Raw genomic sequence first — 27,072 nt, forward strand, 5'->3', positions numbered from 1 at the left:
CTGTGTGACATCATGTTTCAATGTATGTATCTGTCCGTATGGGTGTAAAGGGCTGGTTATAGTCCTGCAGCAGTGTGTCGCAGTAAGCTTGATGCAGGTATGAGGCAGATATTTTTCAATTATGCCCAATTTTGAAGCGTGGTCTGTGCTATGCAATTCCACTTTGCAGCGCAAGAGGGACAATCAGGAACTAGCTTGGTCTAGATCCGGCCGAGGCGGTGAGGAAGTGAGGGCAAGTTTGTGTGACAACGAAGAGACATGAGGGTGAAAAAGAGCGGGGATCCAGGTGGAAAAAGGGTCCCAGCGTTCTCGTGCACTTCGCTCTTCTAGCTAGTCCATTGTCACGAGTCATTTTCCACAATGGCGGTGAGACAAACAAAACAAGCCGGTAAGGTACCAAACAGGAAATACGCATAGAGTAGTGCAGATGTAGATTCAACCAATCAGAGACCTCCTGTCTGCAGTCACCTACAATTTTGGAGAGGTGCATGTCACTGCCCAATCTGCCCTGGAAGCACAATCAGTCCATCACATCCTGTTTACCATAAATAATGTAATTATGGTACTAAAATTGCTTCTTTTTATTCTCTCTAAAGAATGCTAATACACATCTTTAAAAAATGTTTTATGACTTTTGTGAGACAATTTAGATGCTTTTTACTTTTTCGTTAAACTGCTTCTCTGACGTCATCATGAGACATGCTCAGAATAGTCTGGCAAAATCTGATTAAATCATGTTTATCTGCATTTTAGTTATTTTTTTCTTCAGACTACGCACTAGATAGCATTAGATTAAAATGAAACTAAAACATAAAACTCAAAAAGACTAGATTTATGTTTAAATCCAAAGCCGAACATGTTAGCTCCCGGAAGTAGAGTAGGATCCCATTTCCGGTGCAGATCGGGGAGAAAGGAGTGATAAATCAGAAAGGATTTTAAGGCATTTATTTTCTCAGGAATACATTATTAACCTTTAACACTATTTTAGCAAGTTTACTATTTTCGGGGAGGGAAAAACGTAATTTAGGTCTTTTTTTTTAACAAAATAAAATCGAGGGAGATTAACTTGAGCTGATGGCGCATGCGCAGGACGGATCGTGCTTCTGGGACGGATCAGGAAGTGACAGCGCACCAAAGTGTCTGCGAAATGGGCGGGGGCATACCTGCGTTAACTGCGACACACACGCAAACGACCTGGTTTCTGAGTATAAATCAGCCTTAAATATTTACAGCTGGTGGTGTCATACAGTTAGCTAGTTTTTCAGTTATGTGATTAAATGATGAACTGATGTTACTCTGAGCTAGGAGAGGATTAGTTTAGATTTAATTAAATTATTTGGTTAATTAATTAATAATAATAATTAATTAATAAAAAAATTTTGAAGAAAAAATGTATAGTCACCGTTGAGAATTATTAAAACTTTTTCTTTAGCATTTTCTTAAATTAAACAGCCTACAGATTCATCTTTGGAAAAACTTCCTGTGGCCTTTTTTACGGAAGAGGATTAGGGCCACTGGAAAAAAAAAATATATATATTGATTTTAAAATATTATTTCAGTTTAATTGGGGAAAAAAAGAGTCAGAATTCTGAACTTTTTTCTCACAGTTGTGAGGAAAAAAGTCAGAATTCAGAGAAAAAAGCAGTATTATTTTTTAAATCCTTCAGAATTCAAATAATTTTCATATTATACGTAAATAAAATATAAAAATCAGTTCACCTTTTTTATTTTTTCAGTGGCCCTTATCCTCTTCCATACTGTTTAGATGCAGAGGTTTATTTTTTATTGTATTTTTTTTCTAATCAGATCCCAGATTTTCTCCATATTTGCTCATTTCCATTATTACAGTCAGTTTTAACAGAGGACGTAATAGAAGAGATCGCAGCAAGTACGAACTTTTAAAAGTTCTCGCCAACTAAACTGTACTGATCCCTTCCATGTAAACCATTCACCAAAAAAAAAACAAAGAAAAAAACATAAATGCATCAGATTACTGTTCAAATCTATCAGTATTGTTTTGATTATTGAAAAACAAAAAACAAAAAAAAAAAACCAAGAGGGGACTTCTTTAATTTATAAACAGCCATAGAGAATCAGAGAATCGTCATTACATGTCAATATGCTGATGACTGTTGCCTTAACATTAACTAATTTTACAGACAAAAAAAGGAAGAAAAGGCCAAGGCACCATCATAAAGGAGCCTCATCATGAAAGAAAAAACAAAACTAAAGAAGCTCACAGTTTCTGAAACTTACAGGCACATAATGACTGCTTCACTGACCGTCTCAAAGCTCAGAGAAAATGTCTCGTTTGAGTCCTCATTTACAAAACGCAGCCAAGATGTGATGATCTAAGAAAAGATAAATAGGAAGGAAAGAGTCTAAACAAGCAGAGGGGAGGGGGAGGTAAGACCTAAACCAAAACGACTGAGTTCATCTAGAAGATTTGGAAATGAATAGTTGATGGAGTTATCAGTAAAACAAGAGGACTGGTTTCTTTGTAGATATTTTACCTACTAGTTCGCTGGGACTAGAGCGTAAATGCAGGTTAGAAGACCAACTTGTGAATCAGTGCAGTTGGACCAACAGCAGGACAGGGCTGCTGCTGCTGTCTGAGTATCGTCCTTTACAGGCTGGAGCCGTTCAGTCAGTGGTTTAACCTTTTTATCTCATGTCAGCTTTTTTTTTTTCTTTTTTTATTGACGTAGTACAACCAGACGTTTTGGAGCTAACCGTCCAGCTGGGTCTTAGTTTCCTTTTTGAAACCAAATGATTTACACCAAAGTGCCCCCGATTTAAGTCTGTTTGCTTCAGAACGGGGTTGACTTTTTTTTCTTTTACAATTCATGCCGTTTAAACCACAGCCTGATGTAGAGCTTTAATTCAGGAGTGCATACCTCTTTTCTTTTTGTATTTCAGTGTGAAAAGGTAGAAAATAAAATTAAAGTGCCATCTGTGAACATTTTCCCACAACCACGCGCCTCCCACGGTGTACGCGTTATTTGGGGCGACGCCTGAAAAATCTCTGCTTGTGATACGCCCGGGCTCGTGTTGCAGCTGACTGAAAAATATTGGTTTTCGGAGTTTTGAATGACCAAACTGATTTCTGCACCGGGAGAACAATGTAGACCACAAAGACCTGGATCATCTCTACGGTTAGCCTCCCATCTTACGCAGTAGGAGCCTAGCCTGACGGCTACTGCTATTTCCATAGATTTCTGCTGTCATCGTTTCCGTTTGTGTGTGAGTGAGCCTGGGGATGGAGAGAAACAAAAACGTTTTTGTGTGATCTCCTTTGGAGTGAAAAGGAGCTACTCTTTGAAAGAAAACGGACTTCTTCTGTTCCTCGAGTCCAAAACCGTCAGGCTTCCTTTACTCCACAGTAAACAGGAGACGACGCCAAACGGGAACGAAGCAAACCAGCAGAAACCAGAACAGCTCTGCTGTAGGGATTCACTAAATGTCTCCATGCTGATGGAAATATCAGTCCTCCTCAGTGTGATGAAGGCAGGAAAAAGAGAAACGCCAGAGATGGTGTAGAAGTTGCCTCTGTGTGTGTGTGTGTGTGTGTGTGTGAGGGTGTGTGTGTGACAGGGGTCCTCCATCGCTGTGTCTACGACACTCCGTTCACCAGCGCAGGAGCGTCCTGTTTGTCCTTTTTCATCCCTCTATCCCTCATGGGTCTCTGGTGATGATGGCGGGGCTGGCCTTCCCCTCCGAGGCCGATGGCGCCCTGAGACGAAGGATGCGCTGCTCCTCCTCCTCGGCCAGCTGACGAATGCTGCACGCTGCGCTCGTTGTTTCCGTCGACACGAATCTGTCAGAGAAAGAACATTGAAGCTAACACATATCTCACAATTTTGAGAAAAAAGATGAAAGTAGGCAGAGTAAAGCTATTCATGCCCATGGAACCTTTTTTTTAAATCCTGCAGTAGCTAATTTTATTCTAATGGTGAGGAAAACATTTTGTGGACTAAAAAAATTTATCTAAGGAACCTTTTGCTGTTTCATTATTAATCAATAAATCCAAAAATAAAACAAACCAAAAAAAAATTAAAAATCAACAAATAAATCAATTAGCTAAATAATCGTTGGCTACAAACCTAGATTCCATCAAAACTTTTATTCTTATTTTGAAGATTAGAAAAGCTTAAAGGAGTATGCCTTTGAGGAGATCTAAACACATTTTTCAAAAAAGTTCTGATGCAGCGAACATTTCCCTCTCATCACTAACAACAGCTGAAATAAGGATGGCATCAGCTTATTTGAGTTTCCTAAGGATCCTAAGCTAATTTCAAAGTGGTTGAAGCAGGTCAGATGGGATCGGGAGAAGTTAGAGCACTCTATGACGTCTATTCTGTTCTTGGAACATTTTGAGAAGGAGGTTTTACCTTATCCCCTTATTTAGTTGGGTTATTTGGTTGCTCAGTGAAAAACTACCTGAGAAACCGCTAACAGCCGTATCTACAGCTACCTCCCAATCAGTAAATAAATAAGCTAACTCCAAATTCCTGTCAAAAACTTGACTATCAGAGTAAATTAGGCTACGTTCACACTGCAGCCTGAAGTGACCCAATTCCGATTTTTTTGCCCATATGTGACCTGTATCTGATATTTTTATGACAGTCTGAACGACACAGATCGGATTTTTTCAAATGCGACCCGGGCCACTTGGATATGTGGTCCTGAATCCGATACGTATCTGATCTTTTCAAATGCGACCTGTGTCTGTACGGCCAGGTCGCATTCATCCGACCTACACGTCATTGATACTTGACAAATGTTACTAAACGTTACTAATCTGCGTCCTACTAAGCGGAGGCGGGAAAAACTAACAACCATGGCGGAAGATAACACAGAGAGCAGTCAATGGAGAGAAAGTGAGGTTGCTGACTTAATTCATATTTGGAAAGATAGCTCGATTCAGATCAAACTCAAAGGGTCTTACCGGAACCGGGGGAGGGTCTTTCTTTTTGATCTTCTTAAAAAGATTTCGTTCGTAATGTGCCTGCTCCTGTTGGAGAAGAACTTAAAGAACGCAATATACGCTGCGGTATTATGAGTCATGTTTACTTCCGCAAACACTGAGGACGCTTGCTACATGTGACGTCATCGCGTCCTCGAGTGCGCATGCGGGACACTTCGGTTGAACGCATTCAGTTCACACAGTAGATCACATACAAGTCGCATATACTTGGAAGTGTGAACAGACACGCAAAAAAATCCGATTTCACAAAAAAATCGGAATTGAGCATTAAGGCCTGCAGTGTGAACGTAGCCTTAGAGGCAAAAGTTTTACAACAGATTTCTGGAACTGATAGTTTCCAGTGTTCACCTGTAGAGTTTCTTCTTGGCCTCTCGGCTTAGAGTCTCGGACGTGTCGAGGTCTCGGGTCTCCCCACTGCATGTCATCACCTAAGAAACGCAGAAATAAAAACTTTTTAAAGAGGAGAGATCCTATAATAGCGAGTAAATGTAAAAATGAAGCTGTCATCATTAGGCTAATTTCATAGGAAACTTTAAAAAACTAAATATATGGAGTTAAACTCCTGATTTCATTCACTTCTAGTTTAATCCTTCCTCACCTTTATATCCTCCCCCTCCTCTCCCCCTGCCTCCACGCCCCCTCAGACCTCCGCCCCCGCCTCGCCGTCTCCCATCTGTCCGTCTGGGCAGGGACCCGCCTCCTGCCACCAGCTCCTCGGTGGGAGCCAGGGACCAGTCGCTCAGCTCCTCTCTGTGATCGGACTCCGTCTCTGAAGCGTTGGACGCCTCTGAGTTGGTTCCTGTTCAGTTGGAATTCAGACATTAAACCAGGAAGTTTGGTAAAGTGGAGTGTTAAAAACGGGTCGGACGTACCTGACGTGAACGGTGCCCCTCCACCTCTCCGCCCTCGCCCACCTCTTCCTCCTGCGTAGGGCTTTCCGCCTCCTCCTGCTCCTCTGCCCATCCCATTATCAAACACATAGGATTTGTCTTTGGGGTTTCTGGGACCCGTTCCCCCTCCTATCTGTCTCAGCTGCTCGTCAATCTGAAGGCGCTCCATGCGCAGCTGATCCACCTCCTACAGACACCGACACAAGAAAAGTCCACATCAGGACACAATTCAGCGCTCCTTCTGCACAAACTGGCATTGATTTCGGAAGGCAGAGAGGCTCAATCACAAACCTTAAGGTAGTTGAGGTGATAGTCCAGGAGCACGGTGGCGTTGGAAATACTTTCCTTGGTCCCAACAAACACAAATGGCACCATTCCCTGAAAAAGGTCAAACAGTTTTCATTAGATCCTGAGGTCTGGGACTAAAATGGGCATGAGTCAAAAAGGTGGAGCCGTTTTTACACCGGCGCTGTAGAAACATACACTGTCCCCATGTTCCTGCAAAAGACGGGGATCAAAACATGAGCTGCTGCTCTCCAATGAGGGGGGAAGTGGGCGGAGCTTTGGGAGCAAACTTTGACCTTCAGCTGTGATCCATAGAGGAAATTGCTTGGTTTAATAAATCAGACTTCTTTATGACAAACTCCATTTTTTAGATGTCTGACTTATGTACACTTTTAGAAAAATAAATGAGATCCAATTGCTCCAATAACTTCCTGTTTAGTTAGACAGCAAGTAGAGGCTTAAAACAAGTAATGGGAGGACTAATTACAGCAGTAAAGAGTCTGACTTTGCAGCAATCTACCCTGCTTTCCTACTTTGATTGCCAAAGAAAATCTGATTGGATCATTTCAACGCAGCAGATCCAGTTTTACAAAACTACAAATCCATTAGGATAGGTCAGAATAATCCTTTATTAGTCCTTGATGGAAAACAAATAATATAGAAAAACAGCAAAGTGGCACAGATGGATAAAAACAACAACAAAACTACTGAATTTAAGGCAGATACGTCCATAAAGGGGAACCGGGAGATCGAATAGCTTTCATATTTTCCATAGTTTTATCAAAGCTTTCAACTTTTACTAAGGTAATCACATACAGTCCTGTTCTACTGTACAACATAAGGCCAATCTATGCTTCTGACGCATAGCCTCTGCAACCATCAAATCTGTCTCTGTGCGCGACCACACCCCCCCTGCAGAGGTTCTGCACCTAAAAAAAATCCTGACTACACGTCGTACGGTTGCAAACCCGCACAGAGCTCAAGAAGAAGTGCGCAGACAAAAATCAGCTCTGATTGGTCCTTGGTATGCCTTACCGGCTGTCTGTGTGGTCGTCTTTCTTGATTCGGTGCCAGGGCGCACCATTTTTAAAAACCGAGAAACAATGGACAACTACAACAGAAGGTTAATTGGTCTTTTTGCCAACTCCATTAACAGAACCTGTTACTCTTCAATGTCTAGCAACTCTAGATCCATCTACGTGGCCATGATATCTAGCAGACGCGCCATTATTGTCTTGGAAGGTAAGCACTCCCGCTGGCACCGCCGAAGTTCTCGTGACCATCCACCAAAGTTCTGGCGAGTTCTCGAATAGACTCCCCCTTGCGCTTTGGCGGGAAACTGCTGTGCGTCCCTAGAAACTCCAGACCGACGGTGCAGAAGGATACCAGCAAAACTGGTTCGCCACCAGACCCAAGCGACATTTGATGTGTGCGGTTGCAAAAGTCTAATCTGCCCTATATGTAGGTCCAACATTTCTCTTTGTGAGAACCTTAACCTGCATTCTGTTTGCTAGCCTCAGCTGCTCCGTAATCCAATTCTTTGCCTCTAGAAGGCCTTCACCACTAGGCGTGGAACGGTTCACAAAATCCAAGGTTCGGTTCGGTTCACGGTTTCGTGGTCACGGTTTTCGGTTCGGTATATGTTGATTGTTAGCCTGACATGATGGTCGTGTTGCTGTTAGCATAAACAACATGTGTTGCACAATGCTTGCACACTGTTGCATTTTTATCCACAACTTTCTTTCCGCCGTCATCGTAGGTCACTCTAAATGCAAAGTGGTCCCATACAGCAGACCTATAAAGTGCTGCTGGCGCGTCTTCCAACTTCCAACAATTCTCCACAACTGATTTTTTTCTGCTACACCCGGCTAAGCTGCTTCGCTTCTTCTTCTTGTTTACTACTGGTGGTTGGCTTTGGTCGCAGTAGCGCCACCTTCTGCTCTGGAGTGTACACGCTTCACCTATGAGAAAAAGGAGCTGCGCATGAACCAAACGAAACACACGCGAATTGAACCGAGACAGTCAAACCGAACGGTTTAGATGGTTTTCATAAACCGTTCCATCCCTATTCACCACTGACCTCATCTGCTGCTGCCGCCGCTGAGGGCTTTTTGTCGTTCTCCGGCTCGATTCGAACTCTGACCACACCAGATTTATCAACCACCTCCTGGATCAGCTTGCCGTTCTTCCCGATCACCTTTCCTACGGAGCGGGGAGAAGCCAGTCAGTGGAGAATCAAAGTGAGTCTAACTATCTATCTATGGCTCTATGCTCACCGACTAAGTTCCGGGGAACCTTGATGACATCTTCGGAAAACTCCAGGTAAGTCCTGGCTATTCGGACAGCATCCTGGTCCTGGGATGACAGAAAAAAAAACACGTCAATAGTTTTAGCATCATCTTTTATCACAGTGAGGTCACTGCTTGGTCTTCCCTCCTACCTCCCCATATATGTGGAAGGTACAGGTCTCCTCATCCAGGTCGATGTTAGTGACTCCAGGAACTTTACGCGCTTGCTGAATGTTGGCTCCATGAGTCCCGATGGCCAGACCCATTAGATCATCCCGAACCGCAAACTGTTCATGAAACCGAGACGCCAGCTGCCTGGAGCTCTAATGTGACAGAAACAAAAGATAGGGAGAACTTTATCCGTTTCTAGTTTAGGTCGGAGCAACAACCTTTGGTGTATTTTATTAGAATTTCATGATAAACCACCAAGAGCATGAATATCAGGTAGAAAATGAAGGTTATCAGAAACATGGATAAATTTAACACTGAAGTATTGCCCCCTATATTAGAACCGCCTTTCAATACAACTAAAATTCTTTATGGGACGTCATCATCTACAGCAGGGGTAACCAATTTAAAGTCAGCAGGATATGAATAAAAGAAACCATCAATATGTAAAGGTACAGAGACATTTTTTATTATAATCTGTTACTTTAAAAAGAATTTTCCATTGAAATAAATGAAGTTAAAAAAAAAAAGAAATAAAGAAAATGTTTCCATTTTAATATCTAGAGTGTTTTTTTAGGCAGAGAACAACAATTGTTCAGTTTGGTATAAAGACAATTTCCTGATTCATATATTTTATAAAACACCTGAACTGATCGTTTGTTTTGCTTATCTTTTTTTCTGTCTTAATGAGATAAGTGGGCTTTATGCTGCCCTGCAAGGCTTTAAACCTGGGTTTGAATGGAGACAAAGCCATTCTAAAGCACAGATCAAGGAGCTCATTTTGAGTCTGGATCCATATTTATTTTTGATTCTGTTCATGGTGGAGAATCCTGCTTCACAGCAGCAGGTTGAGCCAAATATACTCCGGGTTATCTTTGAGCACCATTTCACTTTTCTTTCACCAGTTCACCACAGTTCTTCCAGCAGTCCACACTTTCTCTGCTCTCTTTTTCTCATCATCTTCTCCTTCTTTACCATCGCCCGGCTTGCCACAGGTTTGCCTGCTGTGTCTAAAAGTAGCAGCTGCAGCAACCCAGACTGACAGCAGCTCATTGGATCATTTGAATCACATGCAGCCTGGTGCCGAACGCTCCGGAGGGCTTTACCGTATTAACAGGAGAAGCAGCGCAAGTGAAGTTAGACACTGTCGTCGGACAACATGCGATAAGTTATAAATGTTTTAAATTACGTTGGGTCCAGATTAGCCAGCAGGTGGGTCCAGATCTGGACCTCTGTCTGCTAATCCCTGACCTCTGATCTAGAGGATGAATTGAACACAGCTCAAGACCGGTCTGGAGTCGTTTTACCCTGAATGCTTCCAGCTTCGCTACAGTGCCAAGCTCTGAGGAGCTCCACGGAGCACACAGATCGCAAGATAAAAGAGAGAGATCATCATGGAGGTCAAACAAAAACAACCCCTCTTGTGAATGTTAATACACTTAAAACTGCTTCCCTCTTTGTTGTTTTTTGCGTTTGAATACTTTCACTAGTTATATTCTATGATGGGTGACAGGCTTTTTAGCTCTCAACGTACGTTGTACAGCCTTTACTAAAGAAATTACTAATTGTACGCCCTGTTTTTTCCCTGGAAACTTTGACCAAAATGTTCAGTTTCACAAGCAGCAGCTGCTGGATTTGGAAAAACTGAACTTCTGCTGCTTGAATGCACCACACCAACCAATCAGAGAAGCTGATTTGGGAGCTGGCATGGAGACAGACACAGCACTGCTGATGCAGATCGCCATGATCACTTCTCTGAAACAGTTTATTAAAGTCTGGCAAAATGTTTGCTTTTATTACTCTGCTACCTGCAGTTTGTAAAAATATTAATTCTAAATCAAAAATTAAACAGCAGGTGCTTTTTGCTACTGAAATCAGTGTGAACGTAGTATTACACTTTTTAATTGCTTGAATTAACCTATGAAACATAATATTGTACCTAAAAATGACATCCTGTCTTCCTTGGTGAAATTTCCACCTCTAATCAAGCACACATAGGTCTCATAATCAGGAAAAGTAGACAAAAGTTACCTGCATTCCACCTCAAAATGCAGGAAATACCATTTCAGAGTCTAAATGTCTGAGAAATATCAGCTGTGCTGCTGCCATCAACGCCTTTGTTTATAGATGTTGGAGATCGGCCTGTTTTTCAGTGTAGTCCTGTTTCTCTGACTGTGACTGGCTGAATGTACTCTCTTCATCCTCTGACATGGGAGCTGGCTTGGAGCTCGTCTGCCTGGCTGTGTGTTTCCTGGACGGGGCCGCCTTTTAAGGCTGCTTTTTGTATCTCTGCTTCTGTCTCCTTAAACCACAGTCGGCCTCAGCAGATGGCTGCTCACACTGAGCCTGGTTCTGCTGGAGGTTTCTTCCTGTTAAAAGGGAGTTTTTCCTCTCCACTGTCGCTACAAGCATGCTTAGTGTGAGGGATTGCATTCGAGTCAATGAGTCGATGCAATCATCTGGTTTTCCTTAGATAGAGAACTTTGAATCAATCTGACTGCATGATCTGGTGAAATGTAAAGTGCCTTGAGATGACATGGGTTGTGAATTGGTACTATATAAATAAACTGAATTAAATTAAATCTCAACATTTTCTGGGGGAGGATACTCCCTGACCCCTCTACACCACACAAAACCCTAACCCTAACTCTAAGATTTGATAGACCAAGGTTTACACCCTATGAAATATTTCTAGCTAAAAGCCTGATGGGTGACGACACCAAATACTGACAAGCTGCTTTTAATCATTATCATTACTAAATACTCAAGAAATGAATATATAATATGCGCAATTACAAGTAAACACAATAAAATATATACACAAGTGGTGCGGGCGGGGCCTGCGGCTTTGCACAACCGCAGCAATGATGCTCTTTTAATGGGTAGAAAACACTCTGACCACCAGCAGTTTGGGAATCATTCCTTGGTCTGCCGATGGAGGTGGGGCTAATGTGTTCTCCTTCGTTGTACAGTAATGCTTTTTCATTTAATGGATGCCTTCTCCAATAGATTTAGATGACTGTGACGAGAATCGATAACAGAATCGATAAGGGAATCGGAATCTTGAATATCTTATCAATTCTCAACCCTAATCACTAGTACACCACCTTTTCTCCTGAATTAACTAGATTAAACTAAACATCACTTTTTTAAATCGGCCCAAAGTTAATGCTGATATAGAACGCATCCTGCAGCCAATTGCCCAGTATAATTCACCCATATATAAGGGACTGTTTGTTTGTTTTATTTTAATTATACCTGCAGGACCAGCAGGTCACGTAGACCTAAAGGATTCTTTCACAGAAGGGATGCTGAGGTAAAGTGAGACCAGATGTCTATTTCCCAGAGTCCTTCCACCTCATAGTCAGCTCAAATGTGCTGGTTAATCAAATAAAATCTAAATAAAACAAAACGATCTGTTTGTCACAGAGCTCTGTGCGTTGGGCGTCATACCTCCAGCTGCCTGCTGGCCTCCTCGTTGCGCATCATGAGCGACAGTTTGGTGCGGAGGCTGCGGAAGTGCATGTCGCTCATCATACCGGCCCTCTTCGTCGTGACTTCGTTTACCGACTGCAACGGCAATTAAATGGATTTAACTCCACAGGATGAGACTTAAAAGCATCAATGAACATTAAAATCAGCTGACGTACCAAGATGACCAGCTGCTTCTTCTCAGAGTCGAAGGTGACGCTGAACGCTCTGATGGCCTTCTTAAAGTCTTTGTGCGCCGACTCCTTGGAGCACCTGGGAAAAACAGAGGAACAAACTCAGTTTTCCTCACAGACCAGCAGGAGAACTTCTGCTGCCAACTACAGACTCTAAAAGGTTGATGATCCTTACATCTGTCGCAGGTCTTCAGGAACATCCAGCCTGATCTTAATGAAGGTGCTTTTGGTGGCCGGTTTATTGGGGTTTACTGGCCGTAGCCGCTCCAGCGTCACGATCTCGTTCAACGTCGCGTCGCATGCAGCATACTCGATCACATAAAACTGAAACGGAAGAAACAGAATTATAAAAAAAAAAAACACAGCAGGAAGTCTAAAAATAGGGCTGATGGGACGTAGCATCTTCAAGCCCTCTGCACATTTAGATTGAGAAAGGAAGGAGAAATGAACGACAGGTGATTGGTTTAAAATGTGTGTATTGTGGACTCCGCTGTTCATCTACATCTCAAAGCTGGCGGAGAAACTCCTTCACTTCGGCTGCATCACAGACAAGTTGTACAGAGAAAAACGAGGGTTAAACATAGACTATAACAAACTATATTGACCTCTGTTAATCTGTGTCCGTATTTGCCAGACAGCAGACGAGCTCATCAGATGAGCTCATCTTTAGGATACTCATGCAAACGAGAATAAACCATCCAGAGTAAAGGCCTGGTTATATCCTGCAGCAGTGTGTCACAGTGAGCTTGTCGCAGATATTTTTGATTTATGTCCAGTATTGAAGCGTCATCTGCGCTATGTTATTCCACGCCACAACACAAGAGGGACAATCAGGAACTAGCTGTGGGTTCAGATACCGCCGAGGTGGGTGTGTGCAAGGCGATGCAACAACGGATGGACATGAGGATGAAAGAGCAGGGATCCAGGTGGAAAAGGGTCCCAGTGATCTCCCGCACCTCACTCTTCTAGCTGGTCCATCTTCAAGAGTCGTTTTCCACAATGGCGGTCATACAAACAAAACAAGCCGGTTAGGTACCAAACAGGAAATACGCATAGTTTAGACCGGATGTAGATTTGACCAATCAGAGGCCTCCTTTCTGCGGCCACCAATAATTTTGGAGAGGTGCAGCAGAGTGTCTGCGGAAGGTGCAGGTCCGTATCTGGGTTCACTGCGACATCTATGCAGACAACCTGGTTTCTGAGTATAAATCTGCCTTAAGACTGTGCCCAATAAACAAACAGTGACACACAAGGACTTATAGACGTGTTTTACTGTATTTGTTTGTATTTTGTTTAGGACTAAAACATCAGCTAGTAAATTATTGTTATAAACAGAACATTTGTGAAACAGTATGACGGAGTGTTAGAGCCACAATATTATAAGAATAAAGTCTTAATCATCTCTCTCTATGACGGAGTTCTTCAACAGGGGATCCGCGACCCCTAGGGGTCCACGGAGGTTTTTTCTATATTCCCCCATGCAATTTTTTCCACTAATTGAAATGTATTTAAATCCACATTAACATGAATTTAACACACTGTAGTAAACAGATAAATGGAGGCAGAAGATGTCTTTCAATCCTCAATGCACACATTCAACGTACACTTAATTTTGATTTTAAAATATTACATTAAGGTTATCATTTTATTTTGGTAACAAAACAAACTTCATTCTGTTACAACTAATATTGCAATGTTTCCATTTTTTAAATATAGTTACGATTCCTCTGACTTTATTCTGGTAATAATCTTTAAAATGCATTTTTTTTTCTGTAATAACATAATGGCATGGACGGTGTCTGGGGAGCAGAGGTTATAAATATCATACCCTCAATAATCTGAGCTTTAACTGGGCTGCTCTGAAACTCAGACATGCTTTTATCCGTCTGCACTTTTAGGGCCTTGGTTCTGCAGCGAAGCGAATCCTCCTGTCAGCATCTCACATGTTCTTTGTTTTTTTTTACCAGGACGGACCTTCATTCAGCTCCAGCCTGGATTCTGACCAGCTTCCCTGTTCATTAGGGGTGTAAATCACACTCATCATGGCGATTCGATTCAGTATCAATTTCCTGACCCAACAATTAGATTATTTTCGATACTCAATAATACACCATAATACGATTTGATTAATCTGTTAATTGTCTTTACCTTACAATGTTTCAAATTTGAAATAAATCAATGAAAGCTGTAATATTGTTATACATTTTATTTGAGAAACAACAGCAAATAACAGGAGTAGCAAAGTTTTACTCCACCTAGGCCTATAAAAACCTAATTCTCTGAAAAATAATAATGCGTCTGTGTTATAGATTCTGATCCTGCCTTGCATCAAAGAATACTGCAAGCGGAAAGGGGGTAGTGGCTTAAGGAAGCGAAGTAGGAGGGCAAAATAGGTTAGATAACGTGCTCTTGTGGACGTGTCGACGCATCGGATCGTCGGCTGTTGGATCGATGCATCGATACAAAACTATTATTTTACAGTCCAACTGTTCATGCTGATAAAGACCATCCCTATAGAAAGAGGCCACCACCACAACGTTCCGTCATAATAATATTAATGAAACTAAAAATAAATTTGTAGTTTTTATTGAAACAAATTTTAAGCAGACAGGAAAAATCTGGGGAAAAAAAGTAGATCAAAAAACCAATTTTTTAATAAATCTTTCCTTGATTATATATTTTATTTGAGGGTGGAAGGTGTTAGAAACTGATTTTTATTTGAAAAGTGGATCCAAGCATACCTCTCCTTTGACCATGCGAACCTTGGCCAGCCACCATCCACAGGGCTCTTTGTCGTTCGCCCTGGAGTAAACCTAGAACACAAACACACAGTTGCTTTAACTTTACACTGATTTTACACAACTAATGTTATTATAAAGCATTAAGCACAGGCCTATATTCTAACTGAAAGGGTCAGAGTCTCATTATACGGCTTTTCAAACGTATGCCAGCAGCTCTCTCTGGCTGCGTACAATTTTTTCAGAAAAGATGGCCGCCTCCTACTGCGTTTTGGTTATTGTTGTGTTTCACACTTTGATTTTTTCCCCAACTTGTTAGTAAATAAAGCCTTTCTGTGTATATTTACCATAACAACACAGCACAACCGGTGGTATGATGCTATAGGTGTTCATAATAGGTGAACAAGCCCCGACAATGGAGGTGAGAGAATTTGGAAATCCCAGCAGAGCTGAAAACTATTGAACAATAGTCCAAGATGTGTGAAAAAGCTCAAACAATGTTGATTCCAGGAGGGATAAGTCTCCAATAGCGCTTAGAATACAGTATGAATGTTGAGTGGAAACTAAGCTGCACTTTAGACCCGACTGCAGAGATGATGGACGTAAACATCCTTAATTATACTGATAATACTGATAGCAAAGTTATTCTAAGCGTCTGCAGTCCAATTACAAACAATATTACACAAGGAGCAGTTTTCTGTCACCAGGGAGTCGCATTTACCTTGTGCTTAATTTGCATTAATTCCAATGAAAAGGTTTCACGCTTACGACTTTATCTTAATTTATTTCATAAATACATTTCCTACTTTGATACTCGCACTGTGTTTGTCAGGAACAGGAATATTTTTTGTTCCTAAAGTTCTAATAGGTGGTTCTATGGAGGATTCTATAGAGCAGAGGTCACAGATTAGCAGACAGAGGTCCAGATCCAGACCCTCCTGCTGGCTAATCAGGACCCAACCTAATTTAAAACATACATAAATTACTGCATGTTGTCCGATGACAGTGTTTAACTTCACTTGCGCCGCGCTTCTCCTGTTAATACGGTAAAGCCCTCCGAAGCGTCTGTCACCAGGCTACACGTGATACTAATTAGCCAATGAGCTGCTGTCAGTCTGGGTTGCTGCTGCTGCTACTTTTAGACACAGCAGGCAAACCTGTAGCAAGCCGGGCGATGGGAAAGAAGGAGAAGATGATGAGAAAAAGAGAGCAGAGAAAGTGTGGACTGCTGGAAGAACTGTGGTGAACTGATGAAAGATGAGTTAAACGCTGTATTAAAAGGTGACCCTGCACTTTTAGAGCATGTTTGGCTCAACCTGGTGCTGTGAAGCAGGATTCTCCACCATGAACAGAATCAAAAATAAATATGGATCCAGGCTCAAAATGAGCTCCTTGATTATGTGCTTTAGAATGGCTTAGTCTCCATTCAAACCCAGGTTTAAAGCCTTGCAGGGCAGCATAAAGCCCACTGCCAACATTAAGACAGAAAAAAGAGAAAAAATAACAAACGGTCAGTTTGTGTGTTTTATAAAAGACGTGAATCAGGAAATTGTCTATATACGAAACTGAACGGCTATTGTTCTCTACTTCAAAAAACACTTTCCATATTAAAATTATTCGATGTATAACATGGATGCATAAAAACTTGTTCTCTCCTTAAAAAAACATTTCATTTTAGATATTAAAATGGAAACATTTTCTATGTTTTAATTTATTTCAGTGTTAAATTCTGTTTACAGTAACGTATTATAATTAAAAATGTCTCCGGTCCTTTACTGATTGATGATTTTCTTTATTCGGACCCTGCTAATTTTTAATTGGTGACCCCTGCCTGAGATGATGACATCCCCATAAAGACCGGCAGCTTTAGTTGTATTAAAAGGCGGTTCTACTGTAGGGGGCGACACTTCAGTGTTAAATTTATCAATGCTTCTGATAACCTTCCTTTTCTACCTTATTAAAAAAAAACGGTCAGTTCAGGTGTTATATAATTAAAGTGAGTCAGGAAATTGTCTATATACAAAACTGAACGATAGTTGTTCTCTACTTCAAAAACAATTTAGATTTTAAAATAGAAAAGCGTCCTTTTTTTATATTTTTAATTAAAAATTTCAACGTATAACATGGATGCATAAAAACTTCATTTTATTTCAGTGTTAAATTCTGTTTAAAGTAACAGATTATAATTAAATGTCTCCGGACCTTTACTGGTTGATTGTTTTCTTTAATTGGATCCCGCTGATTTTTAATTGGTTACCTTTGACATAGAGCTGCCCTCACTGTTACCATCTGGCTCTCTGTTAGTTCTGTGTTACTGCCAACAGATGGCGCCACACCTTTTGTATGCTCATCGCACCCGAAGCTAGGATTCTATTTAGGCTGAAAATCTAAACCCCATAAGGCGAACCTCATTTCATTAAATGATTTTAGATCTTTTTTTTTGTATAGTCGTATAACGTGACTGTGCCCCTTTTAAACATAAGAAATGTTTCCTGTGAGTTTTAACATTGTTGAAAATACTGAATCCTTCTCACCTCAACTTCATCGCTCTCGTTGATCTCTTTGCTGAAGCCTGTTGGAGGAGGGAATCGCACATCCTGGAACGGGATCTGCCGCTCCGGCTGCCAACTGAGACGCATAAAAAAAAACACAGCATTTATAATGTTGGACAAACAGGGAAGAAGGCCACGACGTTTGCTCATGGTTCTACTCACTTGTTTTCAAAAGCCACCGTGACCGATCCCTCGTGGACATCCTTCACAAAAGCCTGAGGGAAGCACAGAAAAAACAAAGATTTACATAACCAAAGGCTCTGGTAGAAGAAGCTACTGTTACTCCATCTATTAGGTTAATATTAGGCCGATCTAAATGCATGTGCAGAAGGGATTGCAAATAAGACACGTCCTGCCCAGAAGGAAAACGATAGATTCAAACATTCAGCGTCTTGCCCTGTTGGAACAGCACAGACCTCAAAGGCTTGCAGTCAGGGGTGGACAAAAAGTTAAAAACAAAAAGCTTCCTACAAATATTCAATGAAACCATTCTGAAAGCTCCCTGCACTATAAAAGTAAATGGATTCAGAGAATCACACTCATCCAGATAAAAAAAGAGAAGCGTTTAAAAGTTAAAGAGAACAGTAACAGTGTGTAGATCATGTGCTTTAAACTGATCAAACATTTTAATTTTAGTAGATTTATCCGAACAAATGGCTTTTTTATGACTGATTAAAACTGTTCTGGACACCTGGTTACAAAAAGCAGGTCTAAATGGCTTTTAATGTCTGTATGCTTCTACAAATCAGAGAAGACCCAAAAGACAAATTGGATGTGACAAAAAAAACAAAGCAAGGAGAAGAGTATGAAGACAGAGGGAGGACATTGGTGGATTTAAATCAATACATTTTAACCAAATAATTATGGCGCTAAATCAATCTCAATTCTCTTGAAATACGTATCTTTACGGATCTTTACCTGGCCGATGTTCTGTCAGCTCAGCATACCCCTTCAGGCCAGCATACCCGTAGTAATACGCATTACTATGGGTATTAAAAAAAGTCTAATCAACGAAAACTTTCGGGACCCCCATGCAGTACTTCTGTGGACCCCTTAGGAGACCCCTGTTGAGGACCTCCGTCCTTAATTAGATCCTCATGTAACGGACATGCAAAGTTTGTTTTTAAAGCTAATGTGTGTAACGAACCTAGTGGATTATTTTTTGTTGTTTTATGCACAAACTATGACAAAAACCTAACTAAATCGCGAAATAAAACAGCGCCCTTGGATGTAAGGAGAGCGGAGACAGAGGGTATACTGGCCTGACGCGGTATGCTGAGCTGAAGGAACACTGGACCGGGGCAGAGCAAATAGTCATCCCATGTGGAGTACTTTCTTGTGATTGGCTTATACAAGGGAGCTCTGATTGGTTGCAAACCATCCCCTGTATAAAAAAATGCATTTGTGTATCGAGGGACGTCAAGATCCACAACAAATGCAGTGAAGTTTAAAGACCACTGGCACTCGGTCATTTAATTTATAATTTTTAAAGGACCAAAAATACGTTGGTGAATCATGTGCTGTGTGTGTGAATCTTTTATGCTTGCGTGAATCGTGCTGTGTGTTTGGAGCTTGTACTGTGCATGTATGAATCACATATGTGTATTTGTCAAAATTGAGACTGATTTAGCTCCATACATATTCACCCTTTACTCAGTAAATACGCGGGAGCTACAGTATATCTGTATGTTCTGGGTCAAACTATTTTTTTTTTTAAATGTAATATATTAACAGAAGCATTTCCTGCATGCCATGTTCCAGTGTCCCACTGCTAGAGATGCAATTAGCTGGATCAGATATCAGTGATTTGATATTGATTGATTGACTTTATTAATCGATTGACTTATTGATCTCACAGCGGAGAAATTTACTCGTTACATCAATTCAAATAGTGAAAGAAGAAGACTGCGCCAAAGGAGGAAAAAGGTGCATCGGATATATACAGTATATACAGAGCGTCCACATATGACAGCTTTTTTTTTTTTTTTTTTTTTTGCCCAGGGTGTTTACATGGGTATTTATATAGATGAATACTTATATATATTAGGGGTGGAATGGTTTACAAAATCCAAGGTTCGGTTCGGTTCACGGTTTCGTGGTCACGGTTTTCGGTTCCGTATATGTTGATTGTTACACCGAAATCCCATAAAAATTTATGAAATTAATGAAAAAATCCAAAATAAATTAATGAATTGTAATTATTTTTAATGATCCGCGGAAACCCTGGATCATTTCCGCATGTTTTGCTGCTTTGAATTTAATCATCTCGCGCATGCCCTCTACGATCTCCAATTAACTCAGAGCGGAGCGGACGGGAGCCACAGTGGGGGTTGTAGGCTTTGCTTTGTGCATGCGGTCTGGAGCGCAGCGGGGCGGAGCAGAGCGCTGACGGAGTATGTGGGATTTCGGGGTTAGCATGACATGTTGGTCGTGTTGCTGTTATCATAAACAAAATGTGTTGCACAATGCTTGCACACTGTTGCACTTTTATCCACAACTTTCTTTCCGCCGTCATCGTAGGTCACTCTAAATGCAAAGTGGTCCCATACAGCAGACCTATAAAGTGCTGCTGGCGCGTCTTCCAACTCCTGTTCTTTCCCACTCGCCATACCCACACAATTCTCCACAACAACTGATTTTTTTCTGCTACACCCGGCTACGCTGCTTCGCTTCTTCATCTTCTTTTTTTACTACTAGTGGTTGGCTTTGGTCGCAGTACCGCCACCTTCTGCTCTGGAGTGTAAACGCTTCGCCTATGAGAAAATTGAGCAGCGCATGAACCGAACGAAACACACACGAATCGAACCGAGACAGTCGCACCGAACGGTTCGGACGGTTTTCATAAACCGTTCCATCCCTAATATATATATATATATATTGTCATTGCACTGGGTGATGATGGGTCTATCCTGAAGCCAAACAAATAGAAGGGGGATATTAAGCTCACTATAGTGAACCACACTGCCTTGGCAACTTGTGCAATTTTGTCCTGAAAGTCCTAAAAAGAAAAGGCGACGACGTATTTGGAAAAAAGACATGGCTGAGCAAACGTGGCTACTACGGTCTGTCAATTTTACAGATAGAACTGCATTTCACTTATTGCATCCCTGCCATGCAGCTGTGTTTACATCTGAGAGGGAGAATAAAAAGAAGAATCCTTGTTTGCCCGCTGAGCGATTTGCCCAAGACGGTCGGGATAAAATCAAACATGTTGTCCCGACCTCACGATTCCTGATCGGGAGGAGGTCGTGGGAGGCTGATCGCCGCTCGTAACCCCCTGTACACTACACTACTCACGATGCACGATCAGGCTGAAAGTCGGCCCGATCGAAAGATTCTCACACGACTGGAAAATCGCACAGTGTACGCCGGGCTTAACTCAGTCATTTTACCTGGAATACTATTTCCATTCATTTCTTTTTTTTTTACATTTTGGTTTGTTACTGATCTTTGTTTAAGATCAACTTTAAAATAATGATCATATTTTATATAAAATGTCTAATTATTGTAGCCTTCTTTAAAACCAAAAAGTTATTTTCCATTTAAGTAAAATATGCAGCCCTAAAATTAAAGCTAAACAATGTGACCAAAACTTTTGTCACAACAAATTTTGAAATCTCTTTCAATTTGATATAATTTCATTATAGATGATTACAAGCCTCAGAAGGACTTCAAAAAATGCCCACAACAGATGCTTGTACAAACGTATGTCAATTATTTTGCAATGTTTAAAAAACATCCTCCAATATGACATTTTTAAAAATATTAACGTTAGAAAACAAACATAAAAACACTTAAAACCCAGTAGTTCAGTCTCTGATAAAACATGTTATCATAGACTGTAATATATCCTAAAATACTGGTAATGCATTTAAAATCTGAGAGGGACAGATGCTGATAGAAACCACCTCTCCTCTATCTGATTCTGGTTTTAAGTTCAACACCTTATCATTCGAAATACAGCCATTTGAAGTATTGCCATCTGTTAAACCCGATAAAAACTCAATATTTTTCATACATGGACAACTAATGAACTCAGAAGACCACTCATCATCTCAGCTTAGAACATCATCGGAGAAACCGTGTCATGTCAGCAATGGAAGAAGAAGGAGGCGGCACTGTTAACTGTTTGATCCAGAACACCTTCAGTTCAGTTACAACTCATTCACTTTGAAAACAGTAAACAGAGTTCACTATTCTGGATCGCACGTCACAAACACACATCCACAAAGCGTAAACCAACGTGAAAGATGTCGCACAAACCCTCTTGATCGGAGTTAGGTTATCTTTTAATAGCAATGCCCTGATATATTGGCCTGATACAATATCTGCACGAATCAGACGCGCTTTAATACTTATGTTGTAGGCTAGATTGTAAGAAAAGGTGAAAGTGAAACTACTCAAACACAGAAGATTGTTTTTTAGAACAGGTACGAGGGAGTGGCGGCCTATTGGTTAGGGTGTAGAGCTGGGAATTCTGAGGTTCTGAGTCCGAGTCCCACTCCAACAGACTGCCACCCTGAGCAACACCCATAACCCTGAGTTTTTATCTTTAAATACTTTTAAGTTGAAAGTGAAAGAATTTGAAGCAGCCTTGATGATCTGTAATTGTTTTATTTGATATGTTTTGTTTTTTTATGTACCTGTCATTTAATTTAATTATCTCTGTACCTTATGTAACTTTGCTGCCTCTTGGCCAAGACTCCCTTGAAAAAGAGCTTTTTAATCTCAATGGGATTTTTTTTCCTGGTTAAATAAAGCTTAAATAAAATAAAATGTCAATATTGGAGATTTTAAGGTGCAGGCTGGTGTATTCTGATATTAGATCTATGCTTGATAGACCCAATACCATTAATGGATTGAGATATTTTTGTTTCCAATACTTGACTTTTTTTTTTTTTTTCAATATACAGTTGTTTCTAAATCCTACAAGTCAAACAAAGATTAATCCCTTCTTAGCTATTTTCAGGATAACTGTAACTTTGTTTAAGCTGATCCATTAGCTCACTTATTGTTAGATGCAGGGGAGAAATAATTAACAAGATTAAAAGCGATTAATCGATTATTGATATAATCATCAACTAATTTAGTGATTGATTAATCATTAACTGGAGTACAGAGAATCTAAAACAGGCCTTTAGGCGACAGAGTGACCCATTTAGAGCAGGAATTATACCAAAATTGTATGGAATATAAATATTTTGCCTTTAAGATAAGAAAGAACTGTTTCATCTGCTCAATCTGCTCTATCCAGAACTCGTGAGGTGGGAAAGATTTAGTTGGACCTGGTTCATTTTTAAAAAAAAAAAAAAAAAGTTTTTAAGGAACCTGGTGCTACCGATTATAAACCGATTCATCTTAAAAATAATCATCACATCAATCAATTAGCAAAATTATTGGTGGTTGCAGCCTTAGTTAGATGCAAATCTTCGCTTCTTTGAAAACCTTCCAGCTCACCTTTCTTAACTTCATAGTTCTTTGATGTTTTATCATTATTAAAAGCTAAGAAAATAAATGTCAGTTTTAAAGAAAGTAAGGGTGACAAGAACAAACTTGTGGTCTAGAAAATAGTATAAATCACTGCAAACTTTACTCACAGACTGATAACCTCTCACCATTTTTGTCTGTGTTGTTAAAGGAGGGAAAATGTAAAATGAAAAACTTATTCTGTAATTAATGTCCTTTGATCTCACTGCTGCTGAGTACTGTTCTCTATGACAGAGTATTATGGCCATGTTAGAGATTTTTTTAAATCTTTTTTATTTTGAGAATAAAGTCATAACTAGAGGTGAGTATTGGCGATACATGGGTCACGATACGATATTATCACGATATTGCAGTATCACTAAATATTGCCATATTTTCCCCAGCTATCAAAATCAAATGATGAGATAAAACAGCAAGTGATGTATATTTTCATCAGAAAATATTGATTAGGTATTATTATCCATGTTGTTTGGGGTTTTCTTCCACTATGACTGCCTCAAATACAGTTAAAGGGCTCCACAGCGCTTTCTGCCAGAGTGGTGGTGCAGACGTAGCCCATTTTCCCATCAATGTTTTATGTAACCTTTTTTTTTTTTTATCGATACTAAGAAGTGAAAGATCGATATTATATTGGGCAGCCAAATATCACGATATATCGCCAAATTGATTATTTCCCACACCCCTAGTCATAACATTATGAGAATGAGGTCATCATACAACAACCCATTTTGGAAAGAAAGCTTGGAGCTCCGACCAGCAGATGACGGCCGACCAGCTCCACCAATCAGCAACCTGAGTCCACTTTGACATCCTGCCCAATTTGATGCTGCTGCTAAAACATTTCCTTATTTGTCAAACCAGAGCCAAAGTATAACTTCACATGATGCTCCACATTCCTCATTTTATGTAGGACAGTGCTTCTTGTAGGAGTTGTCATAAAATATAACTTGTTTCTCATAATTTTAGGACTTTATTCTATTAATATTACGACTTCATTTTTGTTGTGGCTTTATTCTCATAATATTACGACTTTATTCTCTTAGTACTGCGACTTTATTCTCGTAACATTCCGACTTTATTCTCGCAATTTTACGAATTTATTCTCGCAATTTTATGACTTTATTCCCGCAATTTTATTCTCATAATATTACGACTTTATTCTCGTAATATTACGACTTTATTCTGGTAATATTACGACCTTATTCACGTAATATTCCGACTTTATTATTGTAACATTCCGACTTTATTATCGTAACATTCCGACTTTATTGTCGTAATTTTATGAATTCATTCTCGCAATGTTACGACTTTATTCCAGCAGTTTTGACTATTCTCGTAACTTTTTTCTCGTAATATAATGACTTTATTCTCGTAATATTACGACTTTATTCTCGCAATATTACGACTTTATTCTCGCAATATTACGACTTTATTCTCGCAATATTACGACTTTATTCTCGTAACGTTCTGACTTTATTTTCGTAATGTTACGGCTTTATTCTCGCACTGTAACGACTTTACTCCCATAATTTTACAAGTTTATTCTCATAACTTTATGACTATTCTCGTAGTGACTTTTATGACTTTATTCTGGCTATGTTACGACTTTATTCTGGCAATATTACGACTTTATTCTGGCAATATTACGACTTTATTCTTGAAATAGAAGAGAAAAAAATCTCTGGCCCGTCGTAGTTCTCTGTTGGAGTAACTTCATAAAGTACCATCGTTACTAAAGGGCTAATTAAAGTCTGTAGGATCCATGCTGATCTGTATCGGTCAACATTCAAAGCTGCAACTTATTGAATCGGAAACCAAACAAAGTTGTACTGAAGCATCCCCAATAATTCCTGCATTAAATGAGATGGTTTCCATAGCAGATCCAATACCTTTCACAGCATCATCAGCAATCATCCAAAGTGTTCATTCCTCCACTTATTACCCATTTATTGTTAAATATCTGCTGAAACATCAATGAGCGTCCATAAAACCTGCCCATCAACTCAACGGAATCAATCCCGTAGACTTCAAGCAGTGCTCTGCTTTAGCACAGACCTCATCAGATTGTAGACATTAATTACTTAGTGCGGCGGGTTACCGATATAGAAATATTTTTGCATTTTCCGGTTAACTGTTCTTAATATTTCACCAAGCATCTGACCCAGGTAGAGGCTGGACACAGAGGCCCAGGCCCACATCCACAGAGCACCGCAGCGCTAGCTCTGCACGGACTATTTATCCTAGTTTAGTTAGAAAAATATAGCAGCTGTGATAAAAGCACGATGCATTTTCTGTTTCTTACCTTATAAAAGGCTCCACTTGCCCCCCTCACCTCCACAACCAGCTCCTCCATGACGCAGCTCCGTGCAGCTCGCTAACTAACTACAGTTAGCACTGTTAGCAGCTAGCAGGCTGGCTAGCCCGCTGCTAGCCTGCTAGAGTTTCGCTGCTTTGCCAAATGACGCTGGCAGCTGGAAGCAGCCAGGGGGGCTGGGGTAACCGTCTGCAGCGATGAGCTTCTCCGTATCACACCGTCTGTCAACTCCGCCTTTGATATCCTCGCCTTTTTTCATTCGAAGCCAATAAGACAATGAAAGACGGCTCGGTGCAGGTTAGCCTGTGTAGTAGCTGCTTTGAGTGTGATTAGTGGGGAAGAAGCATCTACTGCATCCTCTGTCATGTGACGTCTCCGCTTTCTTCCTCGGCTGTCATCCGACCTGCTGCCTCTGAGCCTCCGCTCTCCGCGGGTAACTACCAGGAATGCATCTGATGAATAAAACATCATCTTTGAGAAAATAAAAACTTTTTTTTTTTTGTCAGCTATTTTTTTTTTATTATATTATTTGCAGGAAAAATAAGAAAGTAAAATGTGATGTAGAACCTCAGACATGGGCGGTTCTAGACGCCCTTGACCCCACACTGCTCCCCAGGGGCCCCACAATGGCAGCCCCCTGCTCTCTAAGGCTGAGGTCTTCAACAGGGGGTCCGCGACCCCGAGGGGTTCCACAGAGGTACTGCATTGGGGTCATGAACGTTTTGGTTGATTAGACTTTTTTTATATATTCCCCCTGCATTTTTTTTTTCCATTTATTGAAATGTCTTTACACTGGAAAGACGATCTACAAATAAGTAAAGATTTCTTAAATTAAGCATATTTACCCTTAATTTGATTAGGTAAATGAGATAGTTTGCCAATGGAATGAGTCTTTTTACTCTCAAAATAAGATAATTAGATAACATGCACTTGAAATAAGACAATGCAATTGTGTTTTCTTATTTTAAGTATAAATTATCTTGTTCCATTGGCAAAATTTCTCTTTTACCTCCTTAATCCAAGAACAAATGCACTTATTTTAAGAAAAAATGACTTCTCTTGATAAAGTAAACAGATAAATGGAGGCAGACGATGTATTTCAGTCATCAATGCACACATTTAGCTACACACAGGAGCTCTTTCAAACCTGGGCACCGTTTCATTCACAACACCTGTCCCATCAACCAGGAATCAGAATCAGAAATACTTTAATAATGCCAGAGAAATTACTTTGGTTACATTGCTCCATCTATAATAGAGTGACCATAGGACCAGTTTGATATAACACAATTTCATACAATATATATAATTAGGGGGCCCCGCTCCAGCTCGCCATCAGTTTGGGGGTCCTTAGCCTGGAAAATGTTGATGACCCCGATCTAAGGGGATGGGTTAAATGCAGAGTTAAATTTCTCCAATGTGGGATCAATAAAGTAAAAAAATAAAAAATAAATTACAACAGCCATGCAACAGCCATGCTGATGGTTAACCATCAGCATGTCAATATTGGAGATTTTAGGTGCAGGCTGATATATTCTGATATTAGATCTATGCCGATAGACTCAATACCATTAATGCATTGAGATATCTCTATCTTTTAGTTTCCAAGACTTTACTTTTTTTTTTTTTTTCCAATTTTTTCAGTTTTATTTTGTAAATCCTAAAAGTCAAACAGACATTAATCCCTACTTAGCTATT

At 40.3% G+C, this 27,072-nt stretch overlaps 1 protein-coding gene across 1 annotated transcript; it reads right to left on the reverse strand.

Annotated features, from left to right (window-relative positions):
• Positions 1 to 2,060: 2,060 nt before the first annotated feature.
• Positions 2,061 to 25,768, reverse strand: fmr1 (FMRP translational regulator 1). Its single transcript, XM_038295941.1, has 15 exons — positions 25,363 to 25,768; positions 17,736 to 17,788; positions 17,556 to 17,649; positions 15,025 to 15,096; positions 12,459 to 12,607; positions 12,269 to 12,362; positions 12,072 to 12,188; positions 8,603 to 8,773; positions 8,439 to 8,517; positions 8,243 to 8,364; positions 6,169 to 6,255; positions 5,860 to 6,064; positions 5,586 to 5,786; positions 5,336 to 5,415; positions 2,061 to 3,817 (listed from the first exon to the last, which is right to left on the reverse strand). The coding sequence occupies exons 1-15, from the start codon at positions 25,411 to 25,413 to the stop codon at positions 3,614 to 3,616; spliced, it is 1,779 nt and encodes a 592-aa protein (XP_038151869.1). The 5' UTR covers positions 25,414 to 25,768; the 3' UTR covers positions 2,061 to 3,613.
• Positions 25,769 to 27,072: the final 1,304 nt, after the last annotated feature.

Source organism: Cyprinodon tularosa, unplaced genomic scaffold, assembly GCF_016077235.1.
Source record: "Cyprinodon tularosa strain WSP-4 unplaced genomic scaffold, ASM1607723v1 ctg363, whole genome shotgun sequence".
NCBI classification, from domain to species: domain Eukaryota; kingdom Metazoa; phylum Chordata; class Actinopteri; order Cyprinodontiformes; family Cyprinodontidae; genus Cyprinodon; species Cyprinodon tularosa.